The sequence below is a fragment of the Chrysemys picta genome, chromosome 11 (genome assembly GCF_011386835.1).
Source record: "Chrysemys picta bellii isolate R12L10 chromosome 11, ASM1138683v2, whole genome shotgun sequence".
NCBI classification, from domain to species: Eukaryota; Metazoa; Chordata; order Testudines; family Emydidae; genus Chrysemys; species Chrysemys picta.
Genome location: NC_088801.1, coordinates 33068711 through 33090128, shown reverse-complemented (window position 1 = coordinate 33090128; position 21418 = coordinate 33068711). Strand labels below are relative to the sequence as shown.

General features: G+C 38.5%; 1 protein-coding gene across 2 annotated transcripts in view; it reads right to left on the bottom strand.

The window, feature by feature from the left end:
• Positions 1 to 5236: 5236 nt before the first annotated feature.
• The window catches only part of PSMD14 (proteasome 26S subunit, non-ATPase 14), a 62402-nt gene continuing 46220 nt past the window's right edge, over positions 5237 to 21418 (bottom strand). For both annotated transcript variants that reach the window (XM_008178466.4, XM_005309429.5), the window contains exons 8-12: positions 18792 to 18899; positions 15520 to 15594; positions 10190 to 10315; positions 8780 to 8842; positions 5237 to 5658 (exon numbers count right to left, since the gene is read on the bottom strand). In XM_008178466.4, the coding sequence (XP_008176688.1) occupies positions 5560 to 5658; positions 8780 to 8842; positions 10190 to 10315; positions 15520 to 15594; positions 18792 to 18899 (471 nt within the window). In that variant the 3' untranslated portion in view covers positions 5237 to 5559. The remainder of the gene's footprint in view (positions 5659 to 8779; positions 8843 to 10189; positions 10316 to 15519; positions 15595 to 18791; positions 18900 to 21418) is intronic.

Here is a 21418-nt window from a genome sequence, read left to right as displayed (position 1 = left end):
ATTAGATAGACATTAATTAGGATAATCACCTGGCTCCTGGTCGCGACGATCATGGCAAATTGAAGGAGATGATTTTATTGTGGGATAGAAGGGAAGCGGGGGGGAGGGGGGGGGACTGTGTTTGCTATGAGTGCTCATTACAGTGTGACCTTTCGAGTTTTGTGACTACGGATAGGAAAAAAAAATCAAAGACCTGCGATTTCCTAATTTTTTTCACCCTTTTTGTGAAGAAGGAAAGAGATAAGATGCTGGAGACTTTGGGGTTCAGAATGAGCCCAGGTGTCAGCATTCACTCTGAGTGTAACGATTTCAATGTAAAAAGCATACAAACCACAAGCTGGAGGCCTTAGAAGTTCCAGAATTTGGCTTCTCCGGCTAATATGAAGTGCACAATAACGGGACGCAATCCTTTATGAGATATACTCCCCCATCCTCCAGTGTAACTCCCTCCCCTCAAAGGTAAATGCTGCGTTGGAAAAATAAAACACCCATAAAACTCAGTTCAGGCAGCATATGTACACAGGAACAATGTCTCATCTCTTTTGAGTTTTGAAATAATTATAAGCTATACAGCTGAAGTGCCCTAATGTATTTGCAGTCATGTTTACTGATTCTTCAGTAAATAAATATTTGATCTGTGTGCTGTAATGCGGGAGATTATCAGAAAAGCATGGCACAAGGCATCCATCTCTCCATCTAGCTCCAGCTTCCCTTCCACTTGACGTGTGTTTTCTCTCAGTGACTGAATCACACAGGCAGTGCTAGGAGGGAGATATCTTTTGTAATAGATTTGTCAGAAGCAGTTAGCTCGATTCATAGAAATAAATTAACGTGTTGCTAGAGCTCCTGTCAGAGAAAAGATTTAGGGCGGGGGGAGGGGAGGATCCCAAATAACGATTTCATTAAACTAGGGAAAAGCTAGACACCCACGTTGACAGGCGCGATTTTCACAGTGTAACAGGCCCAAGTCACCCCACCTGTTAGGCGGGGAGTGCTGAAGGTTCCGTGGATAATCCAGGTGGAACAGTGTGTGCGGGCCACCCTCTCTTGTCTTCCCGGGCATAAGGGAGGCGGAGGCTTCCCCCTTTGCCCCGAGCAAGCTGTTCCTACCTCAGGGCGCGTGACCTCTCTCCTCCGGCGGCAGAGCGGGTCTTTCCTGCCGGCCGGCTCTGTGGGGACTCACAAGCAGAGGCAAGGAGGAAATGAGGGGGGTTGTTGGACAGCATCAGCCCAGCAAACCCAAATGTTTGCAGCTCAGGGGGTGCCTGCCGCAGGCCTAGCAGCAATGCTTGGGCGAGGGGCCTTGGCTGGCCCCTAGTAAAAGTAACAGGCTCTGTTCTGTCTGGACCCAAAGCTCCTTATAGCTGGGCAGGGACAAAACCAGGCACTCTCTAAGATTGAGGTTGATGTATGCTCTCTGTATGTGTGTATATATATCTCCTCAATATTTATTCCACTCTATATGCATCCGAAGAAGTGGGCTGTAGTCCACGAAAGCTTATGCTCTAATAAATTTGTTAGTATCTAAGGTGCCACAAGTACTCCTGTTCTTTTTTCTAAGATTGAGGAACAAGCTTCTTCCCCCAGGGAGAGCAGGCAGGATGACCAGATAGCAAGTGTGAAATATCAGGAATTTTTTTTTTTTTGAGGTAGTGGGTATAGTTGCATATATAAGACAAAGCCTCTAATATCAGGGTGGTCCCAATAATGTTGGGACATCTGGTCACCCTAGGAGAGGGACAAGGAGGGGCAAAGAGACCCCTTCTTCCCCCAGGCACCAGGGCAGCAAGCCTTGGTCTTCTGGGTAGGTACACTGAGCCAGTTACACTGTATGCTCCCTCTCTGCCTTTTGGCTGTTGCTGCTCCTGGGGGTTCAGAGGCCTCAGTTCCACCTGCAGGGGAAAGTTTGTGAGGTGGCGAGCTGTGGCTGTGCCTGTAGGTTGCTCATAGCAGAATCCTCCCCCATTAACACATGCTTTCATGTCTCCTTTGGGCTGGTGGCTAGTACCTTGTAACCTCACCTCCAGGAACAACTGTGTTACACCTAATCTGACTCCTGTCCCCACGCACAACTTCTAGCTCAAGGTGACTGAGCCACTAAACTTGACATAGCTATTGGGAGCTCAAACTGGTGATATAGTGGGCACTTGGTTTGTCAGTTGACACCAGGATTCTGAGTGTAGTTTTCCATGAAGTAGTGTATTTCAGACTAGATTGCTCCATGACCCATACCTGCATTGCTCTCATCCATCTGAAACTGGAATTAAATTTAGACTGGAACCAATAGGGCCTTCTTGGAATCTTTGTTTTAACATTTCTGCTTCAGATACCAAAGCGACATGGCATCCTCTTTGCCTTTGTCACATTAGACAAAGTGTTGGGGAATAGTTTTTGCACCTGGACTGCAAGAAAGTGGTACATTTAACCAGAAAAGCAAGTTGGTCTCATAATTCCTTTCTCGGGACCTTTCTGAATTCCAATTTATAATGAATTTGAAGTAGCAAATCTGTTTTTACTTTACAAAGTGCCAAGTGAATCTTTAAATCAAGACTAGATGTTTTTCTGAAATATGCTCTAGGAATTATTTGGTGGAAGTTCTATACCTGTGGAGGTTGTCAGATTAGATGATTGCCGAGGTCCCTTCTGTCTTTGGACTCTATGAATCTAACTATTATTCTTATAATTCCCTTTAAAAGGACAGACTTGAAAATCATATTTTTATTTGAAAGTATATATAATATTGTTACAATTAACCCTTAATATATTAGAATGGAGAAATGACAAAAAAGTTGGTTCTCTCTGTGCATTTAATAGTTTTGTTTATAATCACCATCAACATCTTGCATTTTGTCTCGTATACTAGCATAACAACATAGGACATGTGATTGCTGTTTTCCAGGCCTTGCTCTGTTGGTGAAGCTCACTGCCAGCTCTTTCCCCAGGCTCCAAAGCAGAGGTCTGCAACCTTTCAGAAGTGGTGTGCCGAGTCTTCATTTATTCACTCTGATTTAAGGTTTCACGTGCCAGTAATACATTTTAACATTTTTAGAAGGTCTCTTTCTAGAAGTCTATAATATATAACTAAACTATTGTTATATGTAAAGTAAATAAGGTTTTTAAAAATGTTTAAGAAGCTTCATTTAAAATTAAATTAAAATGCAGAGCCCCCCGGACCGGTGGCCAGGACCCGGGCAGTGTGAGTGCCACTGAAAATCAGCTTGCGCGCCGCCTTCGGCACACATGCCATAGATTCCTTTGGAGCAGGGGTAGGCAATGTATTTAGCAGTAACATCAGAAACAAAGCTGAAATTAGGGGCACCAGACAAGCTTAGGTGGAGAAAGACAGGGAAAAAAATGGGACTCTGCAAATTTAGGTCTGTTGCCATCAGGCCCACCAAAAGGACTCTTCTAAACAGATGGGATCCAGAAAACAACTGTTTTAAATAATTTTTAAAAAATTACTATTTTAATACTATTTTAAAAAGTGCTTTTTATTAAATTGATATTTTATCAATTTGAAAAAAAATCAAGTTGATATTTCTCCAAACTTTCCGAAATCTGAACTAAAACCTATATTTGTACACAAATCATAAAACTTTAGGAAACTGGGGGTGTGGGGGGAAGGGGAGGAGGAGAGAAGGTGAAAGTAGTTAGCAACAATGTTTTTTTTCCTAAGGAAAAAATATACAATTAAGGTCACCCTGTATCAAGACTCTTTAATGCTACAGAAACAGAGCCAACAGCTACATTATTCGGTAGACAGATGCAAATGCAGCATTCAGTAATGTGTTTCAATTTTTGGTTCCATAACTTGAGTACAAGATTGTGGGCAGAGGCATTTGTGGTAGCCTATTGTGCACTAGTTTAGGATTAGTTATTTTAATAAAACCATGTTTTAGAAGGGAAACTACCATATATCATCTCTTTAAGGAAATGCTTCTAGTGAAGTTTTTCACGAATGCGAGTCATGCACACTACTGCATTACCCATATTCTGTTGGTTTAGTGCATGCCATGCATCCTCATTTTCAGCAAAATACAGATATAATTCTGTGAGAAGCAGTATTTCATGCCAAGCAGCTGTAGTTTCACCATGCGCTCCAGTGTGAAATTGATGGTTTGGCTGAAAGATCTGGAGATGGGGGTAAAACTAGAGACACAGGGAAGGGTTGTACTATTTAGCACATTAAAAGCTAATTTATGCAGCAAGGTACATTTTACATGGCAACTGCACTTAATTTTGTTGCAAACTGAGAATCATGCAGAAATGTAAATTTTTTTTTTTTTTTTAATTGTTAACCTGCGTAGTTCCTAAACTAGGATAATCGGAAGATATGCACTGGCAGGTGCTGACGAACTGTCTTGGAGGAAGCGTTTGTGGGTGTTGGGGAGTGGGTGTTGCAGAAGGCATCAAACTATCCATCCAGCTCAGCTCCTAATGAAGCTGTGCTCCGCTGGGGCTTAAGAGGCCCAGATGGTAACTGCCTAGAAACCTTCCCCTGCCCTTTCCAAGATAGTACTTTGGTCCCTTCTGGCCCTCATGTCATCGCATGCACCAGCTCCCCCAAACAGCCACACAGTCCCTTTCCTGTGGAGTTCCTAAAATGCAAGGCAAAGTAAGGAACTAGAAAATGCCTTTTAGGGGTTTGTAAAAGGAAAATTGTACAGTCAAGCTGCATTATAGTCAAGAAGCAGATTACAGAGCAGGATGCTATGGTACAAGCACAGGCTACAGCAGACGTGCTTCTTCCTCATCATGTCTATTCCCCTTCAGCTATCCTCATCTCCATTGTAAGATATACCCTCATTCCCCAGATACCCTCCCAACTTCATATGGGCTATGCAGCCCCTTCAAAAATTTATTCTCAGGTCAATTGCTATCAACTATCCAGGAAAGAACCTGCTTGAATTAGGGTGGTTGGAGATGTGCTGAGCATCAGTGTATCAACATATGTCATTTTCATAAGCATTTGCTTTGCATGGAGTTGTGTTGCATTATAAAAAAAGCTTGCATGGCAATAATGTTCTTTTGTACTCATCACTATTTATGAAAAAAGTATTTTTTTCTAGAATACCTCAGTGATTAATGGAAGTCATATTTCATTTGTGAAGTTTTGCTAGCTCATCGATGTTTCACTTAATATGCAGTAAAAATGCAAAAGAAACCAGATTTATCTGCATGAGTTTTCTACAATGTTGTCCATTCCGTATATTGACAAAAAACCTTAAACATTATAGACTGTAAATGTATTTTTATTATGTAGCAACAATCAAAATATATATGTACTACTGATTTTTCCCCAAATATTAAATGAAAACTTAATACAATTTGCCCACTCTGTGTTCTTGAACTGCTTTGGAATCTGCAAAGACCCTGACAAAAAGAAACAGAAGTAATTGCACAACAGAGACTGAAAGGTGTTATAGTGCTGCTCTTAGACTGCAAATGATGCCAGATGTCTTCCATTTAACCAAATATACTTTCTGCAGTCTCTGGTTTCCGAGTGTTAGAAACAATAGAAGAATATACACAGAAAGCACCACAGTAACAGTAAATTCATTATTTAAATACAACTGTATCCAACATTGCTGCTAAACACTGGACAATATTCGAGGTCATCAACACATCCACATGTTCTTCTAAATGACGTTTGGGGTCCTGAAAAATAAATATTAAAGTAGGCTATTAGAGGAATCACTAAAAAATGAACACTTCAGAGATGACGGATTTCAACTATTTGAGAACACAGTGAATTAATGGACACTGACAGCCTATTAAATCCCTCAAGTTTTCCTGCCTTCAAGATACTGCATGTAACTTTGATTCTAAATTTCTAAAACCCTGTAGCTCTTCATATTATTCAAAGATGTTATATGTAGGTAAATAAGCAAATCAGTCTCTTCAAATTCTGGATGGATAGAGTGACAGCAAATATTTTTATGCAATTCCACACATGGGGTGAAATCCTGGCTCTAATGAAGTCCATGACAAAACACCTTCTTGACTTCAACGGGACCAGGATTTCACTCACAGTATCTTAACTGCCTCGGACTTCAGAAGCTAGGTCAATAAAAACTATACTGTAGACAAACACTACTTTAGAACTAACCGCAAACCCTATACATTAGAGAGAGAGAGAGAGAGAGAGAGAGAGCACGCAAGTGTGAGTGTGCGCGCGTGTTCTGGTGGCATGCAGCAGGGTTCAGGGCAGGGCATATAAACCCTGGTAGAAATGGGGGTGAGGGGAGCGGTGCCATCATGTACCCCCCCACACACACACGTTACCTTTGACTATTATTCTGTAAACAGAATATGCTAGGTATGCAATTTTAGTCATGACTCTAACCTTCTTGTTTTTGTAAGGTTAAGACAAACCTTCAAATTTATTTTTGTGGTTATCCTCATTTCCCGTATTAAAAAGAAAAACCTCAGGAAAGTCTGTAAAAGTTAAGATAGTGTAGGACAACTTCTTTTGGAGCTATTTTAGCCTATTATTTAAATAGACATTTCTATCACTCAAATACCCATTTCTGAAACCATTTCTGAGGAGGTGAGATTCACACTATTTAAAATGAAAAAAAGGGTGTGTTCTCTCATAGACATCAACAAGGCCAGGATTCCACCTTAGCAATACAAACATTGTGCTCTGTATTTTCAAAGCTGTATATAATCTTGGGTCCCCAATCCTGCAAAGATTTATGCATATGCTTAATTTTACACTTGAGAGTAGTCTCAGTGGCTTCAAGAATATTACACAGTGTTTACCTCTTGCTGAGTTCCCAGGCTTCAAGGGAACTACTTAGTGCAGGGGTCCTTAAACTGGGGTCGAGACCCCTCCACCCCAAACCCCGCTTTGCATCCAGCATTTATAATTATGTTAAATATATAACAAAGTGTTTTAATTTATAAGGGGTGGGGGTCACACTCAGAGGCTTGCTATGTGAAAGGGGTCACCAGTAAAAAAGTTGAGAGCCACTGGACTTAACTTTATACACTAAGCATGTTCTCAAGTCTCCGCAGAATTGGAGCCTAAGTCTGTACAGTGCTTTGAAAATATTAAGTACCATATAAGTGCTAAGTATTATTAAATTACCTACATAAAATGGATCCATGTCATGTATTCACACAAGTTTATTCTCAGTAGTAAAGTTAAGCACATACATAAAAAACTTTGCAGGATTGGTGTCTAACTAAATTATCTACCATAAAGTAGCATATTTCCTCAATCTATTATGTCATTTGTTTGTACAGAGCCCATTATACAGATATTACAATAGTGGAGACAAAAAAAAAAGCATGTGTACACAATAAAGGATCTATTTAAAATATTTATTGGGCCTATTCCACATACAAAATAGTTCTGATTGCCACAGAACTAAGTCTAAGCTGCTCTTTTTTAATCCATTTACAAAGTCCTGTAGTTCTTTAAGATTTCTCCATTCAAACTAATGACCTTTCCAAATAGAGGACAAATATTCACATCAGGAGCTACAGAACCTGGTGTATAAATGACAGAGGGGGAAAAAAAACTGAAAAGAAAATTATTTCATTTAATGATTTTACAAGTTACCTTTGACAGTTTCTTTTAGAAAAAAAGTTTGATGTGTGAGGAAAACAAATCTGACTTTTTTACTCTGTATTAACTTAAAAAATTCTGCACCTGCTTTTAAAGAACTGTTTAGATTGTAGATTACACCTGGGCTCAGGCTCACAAGAAGGGATATTTACAACTGTTATAGATCTTTGAAAAAGATGGCTCTTCCTATACATTTATTTTTGATTGTTTCCTGCTACAGATCTGAATGCTACAAAAGCGTATGATTGGAAGAAAATTAGATAAGTTATAACATCAGTTTGTTGGAAGTTGACACAAAAATATTCCATAATCCTCTGAAATACAGTTCATGTTCTACTACAGCCCGCCATACAAATAAATCCTGCCTCTCCTTTAAGGGAAAATAGTTTGGAGGTGTTTTTAAAACTATCCATTGTTCCTATTGCCCCCCGAGTCCTACTGAACTCTGAGAACAATGTTTTCTTAACAATTTTATCCTTTTTCCATTTCAACAGATTTCTCTCTTTGGCTTTTAGGCTAAAATAAAACATATCATTAATTTAATATCTGTCAAGTCCTCTGTCAGGAGAGTACATCCTGCCAAGACAGAACAATGGACTTAATTTAATAGCCTCCCCTCCGTTCCCCCAAATCTCAATTATGGTCCTAAACTGTTTTGCTTATGAAGCACAAGGTAACACGAAGGTGTTTGGTGTACTTGTGTGTATTGGCATCAAGCATCAATGTATCTGAATAGTGGGTGAACTTACTCCCTTTCTACTGGCTCTTCAGCAACAGTGTAATGCACCAGACTGACTGACTTGCCTCTTTAAAAAAAAATAGTATGTCTTCTCCAGAATGCAATAGCGTATTTAGTTTTTTTGTTTGTTTTTTTCTTTTTAAAAAGAAGATGCAGAAATTAGAGGATATTCCCTACTGGATTATAATAATTTATCCAGAATATACTTTTAAACTTCATTATAAGAAATGTTGTGGTAGACCCTTGCAATCAAAGGACAATTTTGTAACCACTTTGCAGATTACCTACAGTCAGAGGCCTAAATAATAATGTCCATCACGTTGTAAATTCAAGACCTCTAGGGAATTCAAGACAGCCAGACTATAGAACAGAAATCACTTGCAATTCATGTGACTAAAATAATATTAAAATATACTTAAAAAAAATCAGGTTATTTCACCTCACAATAATTCATTACACCTCACCTGCTTGCCAACATTTTTTATTGCCAGCTGTTCAGGTGTCATCTTATCTTCTTCTTCCACTGCCTGTGAAAAATACAAAAAAGGTCAGTGTTTCAGATTTTGTTTACTTTTTCCTAGAGCCACAAGATTAAAAAAATATAATTCCTTCTTAAAAATCAAAAGGACAGCAGTGTTTCAGAAGCATATATTAAGTCAAAAGGAAAGGCACTTCAATTGCTCAGCAAAGGTGGCACAAATCTGTTAAAATGTCAGTGCAAAAGATTAAGGGGAGTATTCATGAACAGCTTTATTGTCAGATATTTTAGATTTACTCACCAAACTATATTAAAGAAAAATACACTTAGAATTTATAAAATGTTACACAAGGGTAGAATTTTGCACCTAATAATCACATCAACAGCTAGATAAAACAGGTTAAAATATAATGTTCAAAGTATAGCATTAACCTTGTTGTTTCTAACTAAGGGAAATTTGATTTTTTACTATGAATTTTTGTATTCTAGTTTAAGTAACTTCTATATATTTCTTTAAATAGATTTTTTTGTATCTAAAGTTTATTTATGTTTAATGTTAATAAAATATTCAAGTTTAATATTTTGGGACTTCCAATAAGCAAGTTAAAAATTGTATTAAAAATCTTTTTAAAAAGTCTTACAGTACATTTTCCTAGTAAGCATCTACATAAGTAGAGCAAGTCTCAATCATTCTTTTATTTAGGAATGTCATAATTACATGTTACGAATAAGTGTGGGCCTGATTCTTCACTCCATTACATTGGCATAAAAAGTATCAGGCTGTATATATTTAAAGAGTTCCAAGTACACACTATAATGGAAGTATATATTTTTTGAAATCTTTGATCTAGTAGTCTTTGACCGCAGCAATGAAATGAGAAATCAAATTAAATCCAAAATATTCTGAATTAAAGCTCAACTACAGGAACTCAAGACCCATCCACTTCAAAGAGTTAAATACAGTCAATGGGACAGATTACACACATCCTTAAAGTACGAACAATGTCCTTAAAGTATGAACAATGGTTAATCTTTAATTGGTTAGCAATCAGGAACTCCATGCTCACAAAACTTTGGTCTATAATTATAGCCAGAGTTATACCTTATTTGCCAAATCCACTGAAGTCCCTTAAAAGTTACTCTACTAAATATATACAATACAAAACATGTACATTCCCATATTGTGCCCAAAAGAGAGCGTTAAAATATTAGTGATCACTGAAGCCTCAAAAGTTATTCACTTTCAATTATTCAGTGTTCTTGTTAGTGTTTATTTTCTAGGACATTACCATGAGCGAATGCAAAGAGATCGGTAATCAACTTCTTATCCAATGAAGTTTGCTAGTGTCAGTTATTTCATAAGAGCAATTTCAACTTTATTGTTGGACGTGAATACCTTGTTATAATTCTTAGCTAACTCCAGCATCTCTTTCACTACTGTTTCATTGAGTTTGCAATGTTCACTATAGTCCTGAAGTGTCAAACCTTCCATCCAACTCTTCTTATGCAAATTTAGCAACATCTGCAAAATAAAGTCATACAGTTTAACATCTACATCAGAACATAAATTTCCAGCTCTATAAAAGTCCACTTGATACACAAAGTTAATTTACTACACGTACTTATAGAGATGTATATAAATGATTCAATAAGATTAGAAATGTTCCAAAAGCATTTTTGATCTTGAACAGTTAGAATATGATAAGTGTACACAGGAGCAGCTTCTAACTGGTGTCTATACTCAACATCACTGGATTCTGTAGTATTTTGGTGCATCAGACTAGGAATTTTGCAGCAGTTCTTTTAAAATTAAAATCTTTTTAAATGAAGTGTGAAAATTAATAATACAGAATCAGTGCAGTAGCTCGTCTTATTTAATTTTTATAATACATCTATTTTACACTGTCCCAGATTTTCAGTTTGTTGTAGGTTTTGGTATTGATAATGCATAACTGCATTATAGAAGTAGTCAGAAGAAAGGAGGCTGTTTTAACAGCTAGGTAGAGGACATATGAAGCTTTTGGCCTCTAGGCACACTTGGGAGGAAGTTTGGTGTTGCGGACTAAGCATATTAGGTATATATTCTGCACTTACGATCCCTGTATTGGAGGACAGTAGGCTGCTGTAGTTGAGATGGACTTTACTAGCAACCAAACCAAGTCATGATAATGTCTTTTATAAAACAAATCGTCCCAAAAAAAAAAAAAAATGAATGACAGGAACACATGGACTTTTTGCATTTTCCCACATCTTAGCATATCTCCATGTAGCCATCTTCTTAGGTTTCAAGATAACTTGTTGCACCTTAAAAGAGCATTCAGGTTCCACATCTAATAGGATGCCAAGATCCATTCTGTAAGATTAAGTAAGTTTGGGTCTGGTTTTGACGCAATGCCCAGAAGATCCAGGCATTTAAACTGATAAGCCTAAGCAGGTACTATGAGAATTATCTGAGCCTTGTTTTACTTTTCTGAAAACCTGATGGAGCAGAGGAATTGGAGGAAAGGCATTCCAGTACACAAAGAATGCCTGTATCAGGGATACACTGCCCCTCGCAAATCAGTACAGGAGGTATCTGGTGTTCTAAGCAAATAGATCCATTTTGTCCCAACTTCTTCAATATGGGGTTTACTGCTGAAGTCTTGAAGACCCTTTATTTTAACTTTAATGCCTGAAATTCATATCTGCAAAGGAGTTGCTTTTCCATGCCAGGTGGCCATGGAATGAAATGATGAGTCATGAATCATTCCCACAGAACCCTCACTTTGGAAGACAGCTAAAGGAAAGAGACTCACCGCTACCACAATTGAGGTCTTTGGCTGGAATGTCTGTCAGGATTTGTACTATTAAGTCCTTAGTGACTAGAAAGCTTTTCATAGTAGCCAAACTACTCTGAAAACTTTTGCTTTGCTGTGAAGTCTAGATTAACCAGGCTTCCACAGATCTTAAACTCTGCAATAGTGTAGATGCACTCCCCAACCAGGCTTGGAATATTTACACCTTTCACTACAAATGGAGATGGCTTGATAAGAGACAAAAGTGGACATTATAGACAACCATATGCAGGATTTTGGAATGAGTGGCTACCTTATCAGAGACTTGTGAAGATTAGTTAAAGCACTAAGAATTATTATTTACTTGCTCAGACAAGTTCAGGTACGCTTGCAGACTGACAGTTTCTAATATGTAATTGATACTTAGTCAAGGTTGCAGAGGTCTCATTCTCAGCCTACCGAGCAAAGTTATTTATGTACAGGAAACCCTTAGATCAAAGATATTTGAACTTTAGGAAGTTTGATCCTGTTGCATGGTTGTATTGTAAAGTCTTTTGAATGTCCATAAACATGTCACAAGGCTAAAAAGATAATCACCCCTGAAGAATCTAGAATTGCTTTTCTGAAAGTATGCCTTTGCATCAGGATGAAGATAGATTAGACTACCCAAAAGGGAGATACCTATTGTGGGAATCTGGTTCTGTTGGACCCGTCATCCAAATTCAGGAAAACAAACACATTGAGCCCTTGAAAGTGTGATTCTGCTCTGAAAAAGGAACGTTAGGCGCTTAAGTACCTTTGTGGATCTGGGCTAAATCCCAGTTTTAGGCATCACTGCAATCCACAACACCTCCACTAGGCCGCCACCTAATCCTATAGGCAGCTATACTCACTCAACACCTAATTTTTTGCTGTAAAAGTATCCATGGTGCCTAAATTTCTCTCTCTTGGCATGTGCACTGCTCTCTCACTCTAGGTGTCTGGATGCCTATCTTCCACCTATGCAACCCACAAATGGGGGAAAAGATAGGCAGAGGAGACTATCTTGCCCACATAAATAAATAAATAAAGATATCCTATCTCCTAGAACTGGAAGGGACCTTGAAAGGTCATCGAGTCCAGCCCCCTGCCTTCACTAGCAGGACCAAGTACTGATTTTTGCCCCAGATCCCTAAGTGGCCCCCTCAAGGATTGAACTCACAACCCTGGGTTTAGCAGGCCAATGCACAAACCACTGAGCTATCTCTCCTTCCCTCCCTCCCCACAGGGCTTGATCCAGTTGGTGTGCTCAGATGCTCCTTCCGGAGCAGGTCAAGGCTGCTGGACGAGGTGGTGGTGTCCACTTTATGCCTTTTATCCAGTGGTTAAAGCACTCAAACAGAGCGTGCGAAACTCAGGCTCGACTCCCCCATCTACCTGAAAGGAAGAAAAGACTTGAACAAGAGTTTCCCACCTCTCAGAAGAATGCTCTAACCAGTGAGCTATGGCATAGTCTGAGGTGGGGCTCCTTCACTCTCTTCCGTTGAATCTGTTCCACTTTGGATAAATACTTAGTCACTGGGTAAAAAGAGAGACACACACAACTATAGCCTGATGGTTACAGCACTCACTGGGAGAAGGGAGACTCAGAGTCTAGTCACCCTATTAAAAGATTAATTACTTATACACACTGAAACAGCTTCAACAGGAGAGAGGCAGGGACCCCCACCTGAGAATATTCCATAGCTCAGTGGTTAGAGCACTCTCCAAAGAGGTGGGAGACGCCTGTGCAAATGCTTTCTTCCTCTCAGGAAGAGGGCGGAAGTGGGGACGGGGCAATAGAACCCATCTCCCCCATATCCCAGGTAACTGGGCTAAAAGGTATAATGAGGATGCCACCTCCACCTTCTCCTGTTTTTTGTGGAATGATGCAGGTGCCTAACTCATTCTTACATGAAACTACTTAGGTGCCTAAGCCACCTCCTTCCAGGAGATGAGTTCCTGGCTGTGGACAGCAAACAGAGATAGGTGCCTCCCTGCAACCTGGACTTAGGCTCTTATCTCCATCAAAGTGGCAGGGCTTAGAACACACCCCTTTCATCAGTGTCTCACACTGGCTAGCTTAGGTGGCTCCACACATAGCATGCTGGCTTTTGTGGCCTGCATTCTCAGGCACCTCTCACCCCATTCATTGTATACAGAGTCTAGGTGCCTAACTCAGGCTTTGTGGACCGCACTGTAGTTCCTGTGATTGTCTAGGTCTTTCTGATCTGCATGTTTCATCGTTCTTCAGTGATAAAAAAAATTACTTTTTATTTAAACTAGTCAAACAGCCACTAGTCAAGCTGGAGTCTGTTTTGACTCAAATCATGCATCTTCAGCAGAACTATATAGTTCCAACTGTAGAGTCAAATTCTAGCTTTAGTTAAACCAAATCAACTCCAAAGACGACAATAAGCATGTACAGGTGTAAATGAGGCAGGAATCTGGCCTTGAGACTATTGACTACTTTTGATTATGAATAAGTCAGGAAGAACCCAACTTGAATTTCAGATCCAAGGCTGAGTTTGTGGAACTGGAAGTTGAAAAAAAAAAAAATCTTTTTAACTAAGCAAATTTGACATAGAATTCACTGACACTCAATGGGCATGGAACTGCACAATGCCACTGCTCCAGAGCAAAGTAAGTTAAGCAGGCCACCACTACTACTAGATATTTGGAGAAGACTTGAGGAGCTCTATCCAGACCAACTGAAAGCACCTTGTACTGGAAGCTATTACAGCCTATGCACACTTGAGATACTTTTGATATATCGCTCTGTGACTTGGAAGTAGGTTTCCCCAAAATCAAGAGCCTCAACTTATTCCTGCAAATCTATAGCAGGTATAACGGCTGCCAGAGTCACCATCCAAGACTTGAAACGTATGGTAATCCTGTTCCGTTTTCTCAAGCACAAAACAGAATGAAGGTATTTTAGGATTAAATACAACTTTAAAGTTTGACAAATGTAGATACTATAGACCAGGGGTGGGCAAACTTTTTGGCCCAAGGGCTACATCTGGGTGGGGAAATTGCATGCAGGGCCATGAATGTAGGGCTGGGGCAGGGTGTTGGGGTGCGGGAGGAAGTGCAGGGCGTGGGAGGAGGTGCACAGTGTGGGAGGGGGCTCAGGGCAGTGGTTGGGGCAGAGGAGTGGTGCGGAGTGCGGGGGGGGCTCGGGGCAGGGGGTTAGGGTGCAGGAGGGGTGCAGGGTGCGGCAGGGGGTTGGGGTGTAGGCAGGGGGTTGGGGTGCAGGAGTGGTGCGGGCTCCGGCACCACTTACCTGGAGCAGCTCTGGGATGGCAGCGGCATGCACTGGGGCCAGGGCAGGCTCCCTGCCTGCCCTGGCTCCGCTCCAGGAAGCGGCTAGCACCACGTCCCTGTGGTCCCTGGGGGAGGAGGGGCAGAGGGCTCCACGTGCTGCCGTCGCCTGTGGGTACCTCCCCCGAAGCTCCCATTGGCCGCAGTTCCCAACCAATGGGCACATCCCTGTGGCCCCTGGGGGAGAGGGGACGGATGTGGTGCTGGCTCTTTCTGGGAGTGGCGCAGGGCTCGCGGCGCCATGGGGGTGGCAATCCCGTGGGCTGAATCCAATCCCCTGAGGGGCTGGATCTGACCCGTGGGCCGTAGTTTGCCTACCTCTGCTATAGACAAAAACCGCTATCAAGTTATCTGTGTATGAGATAGATTTTTTTTCTAGCTACTTTTCAGATCCTTCTGGAGGAGATGTAGTTTGCTCAAGAGAGTTCAGCCTAGGCTCACTTTGTGCTTTAACACACCCATAACATGACATGGAGAAAAAAGTGACAGGGAATCATAGCTCAAGATATCAGAACTTAAAATTCAAATTACAAAACTCCACAGGTCAGTTTAAACAGTTTGTAAAGTGGTTTCTTTTACTTAAAATAGAAATATATATGCAACCCCCCCTTACCTTCTGTTCTAGTTCATTCTTCCTATAGTTGATGGTAATGGAGTAATAATGTCTGTTCAGTCCATGAATTAGAGCCTATAAAAGTTTGTGGAAAAATATGTAACTAAAGTTACTATCATAGATATGAAAAATATTAGTAAGAAAGTGACTATTTAAAGCAGTCAGCTTGAAATAGTTTTGAAAAAATGTTATAGGTAGCGTCAACCACTATACCGGCTCCTAACAATCCTTATTTTCCTATTTTACAAAAAATGTTGCTCTCTCCTCCATTTCCACGTGAAAGGTTCATACAAACAGGGAAAAAGTACAACTATTTGTAAACTGCTGACAAATTCAGAAAACGAACAAAAAAATTTTATTTTCTCTCCAATCTCTTGTTTATGGTAAACTTAAGTCGTACTTGAAACAGGAGGTAAACATTTTTCAGACACGGGTGTGATTCTTATGTTGATACAATGTACATTTTAAGGCATGGCTTGGATTAAGATGCAGTTTCTAGAAACAATTTATGTATGAATATAACAAGTCCTTGTCAGTTGTTTTGTTCTCACAATGTAAAAAAGATATGAAAAATTACACCATGCAACATTTAAGAAATAGAGAAATATTTGATATTCCAAATTATATTTTGATGATTTCACCTATTTATTGAGGTCTATTCCTTAAAGCTATCCATGGCTAGCGCTTGTTCCACAAAATGCAAGTACAGCTTTTCATTCTCGTGCTTCAAAATCCTACCGCAATTAAAACTTAAAGAGTTATCACAAAGTTGAAAACAGATGTTTTTGCATGTATTTGTATTCTATACAAAGAAATAATTAAACAGTTACATTTTACATGAACTAACTGTATGTTAACTAGTTTGCTGATCGTCAAAGAAAGATACACATTTAGCTTTACTGTAGTCAACAGAAGCTCAAAACCAAACACTTGTCTATTTATTGTTAGAGTAATTTCAGCCTTAAGTTACTGAAAAGTTCTGTAGTTTTATTTGACATTCTCTCTCTCCCACCCCCAATTGAAAAATGGTACCCTCTTGTTTTTAACTCAACTGTAGATAAGGGGAGGCTTTTAAGAGGATTTAGGAGTACAAGTCCTAAATAGACTTTGACTATCTCCCCTGAAATCATTGCGCTTCTAACAGCAACAGATAATTCAACTTAGGTGTTATCTGAGCAAAGTGCAAACACTTAAAAAACCTTGCTCCATTACTCCTCCCAACAATCTTGAAACTGTACTATTAGTCACCACAACAGGTTAATTGGAACCTCTAAAATGTACACCTATTTGCGGTCTATATTTTAAAGACATTGTTCCTTAAGTGTTTTGTTTCACTGAAAGATTAATGTGTGTCATGTAATACTTAAGTCCCGTAATATTAAAGTCTTTAATAAGCTTGCCTTATGCTTCACAAAATGACTTTGATAAAATATGGGGGAGGGGGCATGTGAAATCCTAATCCCACTGAAGTCAATGGTCGTTTTGCCATCAACTTCAATGCAGTCAGCATTTCACTCAGGGACTTTAGAACATGTGTGTATCTACATTTGTTCTCTGTGGAAAGAATAAGTCTTAAGAACTCATATGTATACACTTAATTTCAAACTGCAATATTTCAATGTAATAATGAAATATGTAACTGGTCATTGCTGACTTGCAATTAGTGAAAAAACATATGTCTGAAATATGCCATGCTGCAACGACAATGATCTTAGACTGTGAGATATTACTTAACCTTTTGCAAAAAATAATGAAGCAGTATGATACTATGGGGGTTTACAAGAGAGGTCATTACATACAGCCTAAAAAAGCCCAGTAATATATTCTCTTGAAACAGGCAAGCATGGGCTTGCCTGTATCCACTCAAAAACATTAGTAGGTTATTTCATACTCATTATACTTTGCAGTTTTCACAGACTCAAAAATCAAAAGCAAAACACTTCAACCTTTTAAAACTAACTATTTTACTAGTATGAATATTTTTGCTCATTTTTTCTTTATAAAAATTGTTTTAATGCATAAAATAATAAAAGCTATCAATGTGTTGAAGGTAGAGGTTTAACAACGGCTAGCTGGCATCTCCCCAAACATAGCTATCTGACAGTAAAAGTTGAAGCATATAATTTCAGTTCTACTGTGGCTACTAATATTGTCTTTCAGTAGGCCGTATTTAGCAACATACATTAGTATTACTGTTCATGTAAATAATCTTCAGAGAAGTAATTAGGCTTCACGGTCGCAACTATTCATGCCTTTTACAATACATTTAAAAATAAAATACATTTTTCTTCAGTGGGGAAAAAAACTAAAGTCCAGGCACAAGAATACAGACAAGGCATTAATCACTCAGGAGGATACTCTTGTTTTAGAACAGAAGAAGCTTCCTGCAATAAAGGTTTCGCTTCACTGAAGACCAGAGTATTGGCCTGAATAGTCAACACTAGAAACCAAATAGAGTAAATATTCAAGAGAGAAATTCAATGTTTTAAACTGTATACATTCTTACAAAGATATATAAAAACATTACACTCGAGTAAAGAGGATTATGCTTGAAATGGTCAATTATACATTCAAGTGATCTATTCCATTCCCCCCCCCCACACACACACACACTTCATCAAATTACAAGATCACCAATGTAATAACCAGAGTTGGAGATGGAATATTTGTTTAGGACACATTAAAAAGTTGAATATATATTAAGCAAAAAACATGTAGCAGTAAAGCAAGTGGAAAGAGACCATAAGGATTAATGGATAGGGCATTTTTCAATGGTTGCTTGAAGCGTAATTTATTCTTTTATCACATATAATTGGGATGCTTACAGTAGATAATAAAACACCATTTACTCATCCTGGCTATAGGAAAGCTCAAGCCTATGTTAGCAGGAGCAGTTTTAAAACTGCAATACTGAAAAAGGATACCATTCGCCCTCTCTTGTATCACTAATATGAAAAAACTAGAGTATTGTGCTCCCAAATTCACACAAAAGATTTATTTTAAGTTTTTTATTTTATAAATCTGTACTAAATCTTGACAGTATCTACTTAAATTCTGTGTTTACATCTGACTAATTTAGAGCTCAATCCTACACTCAAATTAGGAGTAGACCTATTCAAATATCAAGTTAATTTTATATGCACATTAAAATACTGCAAAGAGGGATAACATACAAATTATAGCTGTAACATTTTAAAATACTTGTCACATCATTGTGATTAAACACCACTCAATACAAAACAGAGTTTATCATCATCAAATACTGAGTTTACCTGGATAGATGGTTTGTTTAAGTGACCCAGATTTGAAGTTGTTTGTCTTGGTTCATGTCCCAAGACCATCATATTAGCATTGATCAATCTGAAGGCATCAATAACAACCTGTAAAAACAAGACGTCAAGTCAATTCTTTTTAGAAAATGCAAGCAATGGTGCCAAGCAACAGTGGACAAGGCATGATCAACTCTCATCTGTTTTTGGCCTTTTTCCAGAAAATCTTTTAATTATAATATTAATAAAAAAGAACCTCCTGCTGACTGTGCCATCAGCACACAATTCTTTACTTTGTATTGTAAGGTGACACCAACTACTACATTTTTCATGGAACTATTAAGTTTTATGTACTTTTTATCATACAACATTGAAAAGATCAGTAGATATACATACTAAAAACTTCAAAGGTATGTATAGGTTTGTCACCTAAATCTTATCTAATCAAAATGAATGACACAGAGAGACTAAAACTGAAAGTGAGCACAAGCTAAGGGACTGTGTCTAAAGCCCAGTCCTGTCACATCAATTACACCACCACAATACTTGAAATGACAACAAAATTATAGCCAGCAAGGAACTTGCCCTATGTATTCCCTTCTAGTCAGATGCTTTTTGCTTCTTGTGACTAGGAAAGGGTCTATAAACTGTCTGATGGATTAAAAAGTCCTTGTCAGTGTCATGCTCAGGAGTAAGAAATAGAGTAAAAGACGACCAAGGTCATTTATGATTTAAGGAACATGGAAGGTAGTATATCCAGTTATTTCATTACAAATGAAAAAAAAAAGTAGAGCTTCCATCTAGCCTATTTCTATGCTTTGCTGAAATTGTTCAAGAAACCTCTGCAAAGAAATATTTAGTGGCTTCAGACAATAAAATAATCACCTAACCTGCTGCTAGGTGAGGTGAGATATAGCTTAGAACACTGCAGTTCAAAAACTGTCCTTGTCACCACCAACCATCATTAGAGATTCATAACTACAAGCTAAGATTTTGATTTATTTAGCCCCTAATCCTACAACCACACCTGTGCACATAGCACCTCGCACCTATGCAGAACTCCATTGAAGTCAATGGGGTGCCACATGGATGTAGGCATCTGCTCACATGGTTTTGATTGAAGTGTTGAGGCCTTATTTTTAAATATTCTAATTTTGTCATGTTCTTAAACTGGATTTATGCTTCATAGGTTTTAAGAGCTTATATTAAAATGCCTGAGACATTTCCACTGCAGTTGTATTGTAATCTGTATTTCACACAATACTACATGGCACCGACACACCAAGGTCTAATATACTGAGAAGCTAAATATCCCATTGTTTTATAATAGTTTATTCTAGGTAAGCAAGAACAGAAGAATTTTCCATATTTTAAAAATTATTTTAAGTGCTTCTCACCAATTCAGGACTTCCCTTCAAGTTAAACAATTTATGGTACTACCCATAAACCTACTTAAGTGGGAGTGTAATGCAATTATAATAGCATGTTAAAGGGCACAGAGAGCTAACAGAAATGAACTGGCAGAGATTAATATGGAAATTTAAAAATCTAATTCACAGGATTTTAAACTGAAGGCAGCCTAATAGCTATTTCACATACTGTACATGTCAAAGAAGCTGCTTAAGTCACATCAAGCAAAACATTGCCATGGTTGATATGAGACAGATAATGGTATACAAAGTAGTGGAAGATATTTGTACCATCAGAAGGACCATATTTTTTCACTTGTGCATGTGTGTTGACTACATGGTCCATATCCAATTTAGGATGAGTCCATGTCTACTGCTAAATGCGTACAGCATCAAGTACAGCAATGATGTTCAGTAAATAAGCAGTTATAAGTAGATTGGAAGTTATAAACTTTTTTTAAAGATTAAATTTCCCACATGGTCTATCCATTAAGCAGTTGTAAATTAGTCACTTGTACAATCCTGGACTCTCAGATGATTAAGAGACAAGATGCAGAAGGGTCTGGCCAAAGTTGCCTTCAGCAAATATGTCATGGTTCTGCACTTATTAGAATTTCAGTGACCCAATTTATGCCAGATAGCATGGTGACAGATACCTTATAAATTTTTGTTAAAGACAAAACCCCCTAACATTCTCCCCTTCCCTGTGACACACACACCTACCTTCCTTCTCTTAATTAAATAGATAAACCAGTTTAACACACACAAAATTATTTTAGCACATGGAATTTTAATCTTGCTAAAGAAAAGTTTAATTCTTTTAATGATTTTGTAAACCATTAAACTTCATTCACCTGTAAGACATCAACCATGCTCTAAAAGAGTTCAACGTATCTACTGTTTCGTCCTTGTAATACAAAAAAGATCAATTATCTTTTTAATGTTCACAGCAGATTTTACTGTAACTCAGACAGTTAAGACTCGTGTTTGTATATATAAAAGTACATCTTATCAGTTTTCCAACTCCTGAAATTCCATTTTAACCAGATGTTCTAATTTAGAAACATCTGCAAATGCCCAACTATAGTAAGTAAGGAGTACAAATAAAGTAAAGCAAAGGGGGAGGGGAGGGAAGGGGGAGAGAAACCATACTGTAGTCCTCCAGAGACTTCTAAATAGGAAAATCAAGCAAATAAAAATTTACTCTGAGGAGCAAGATAC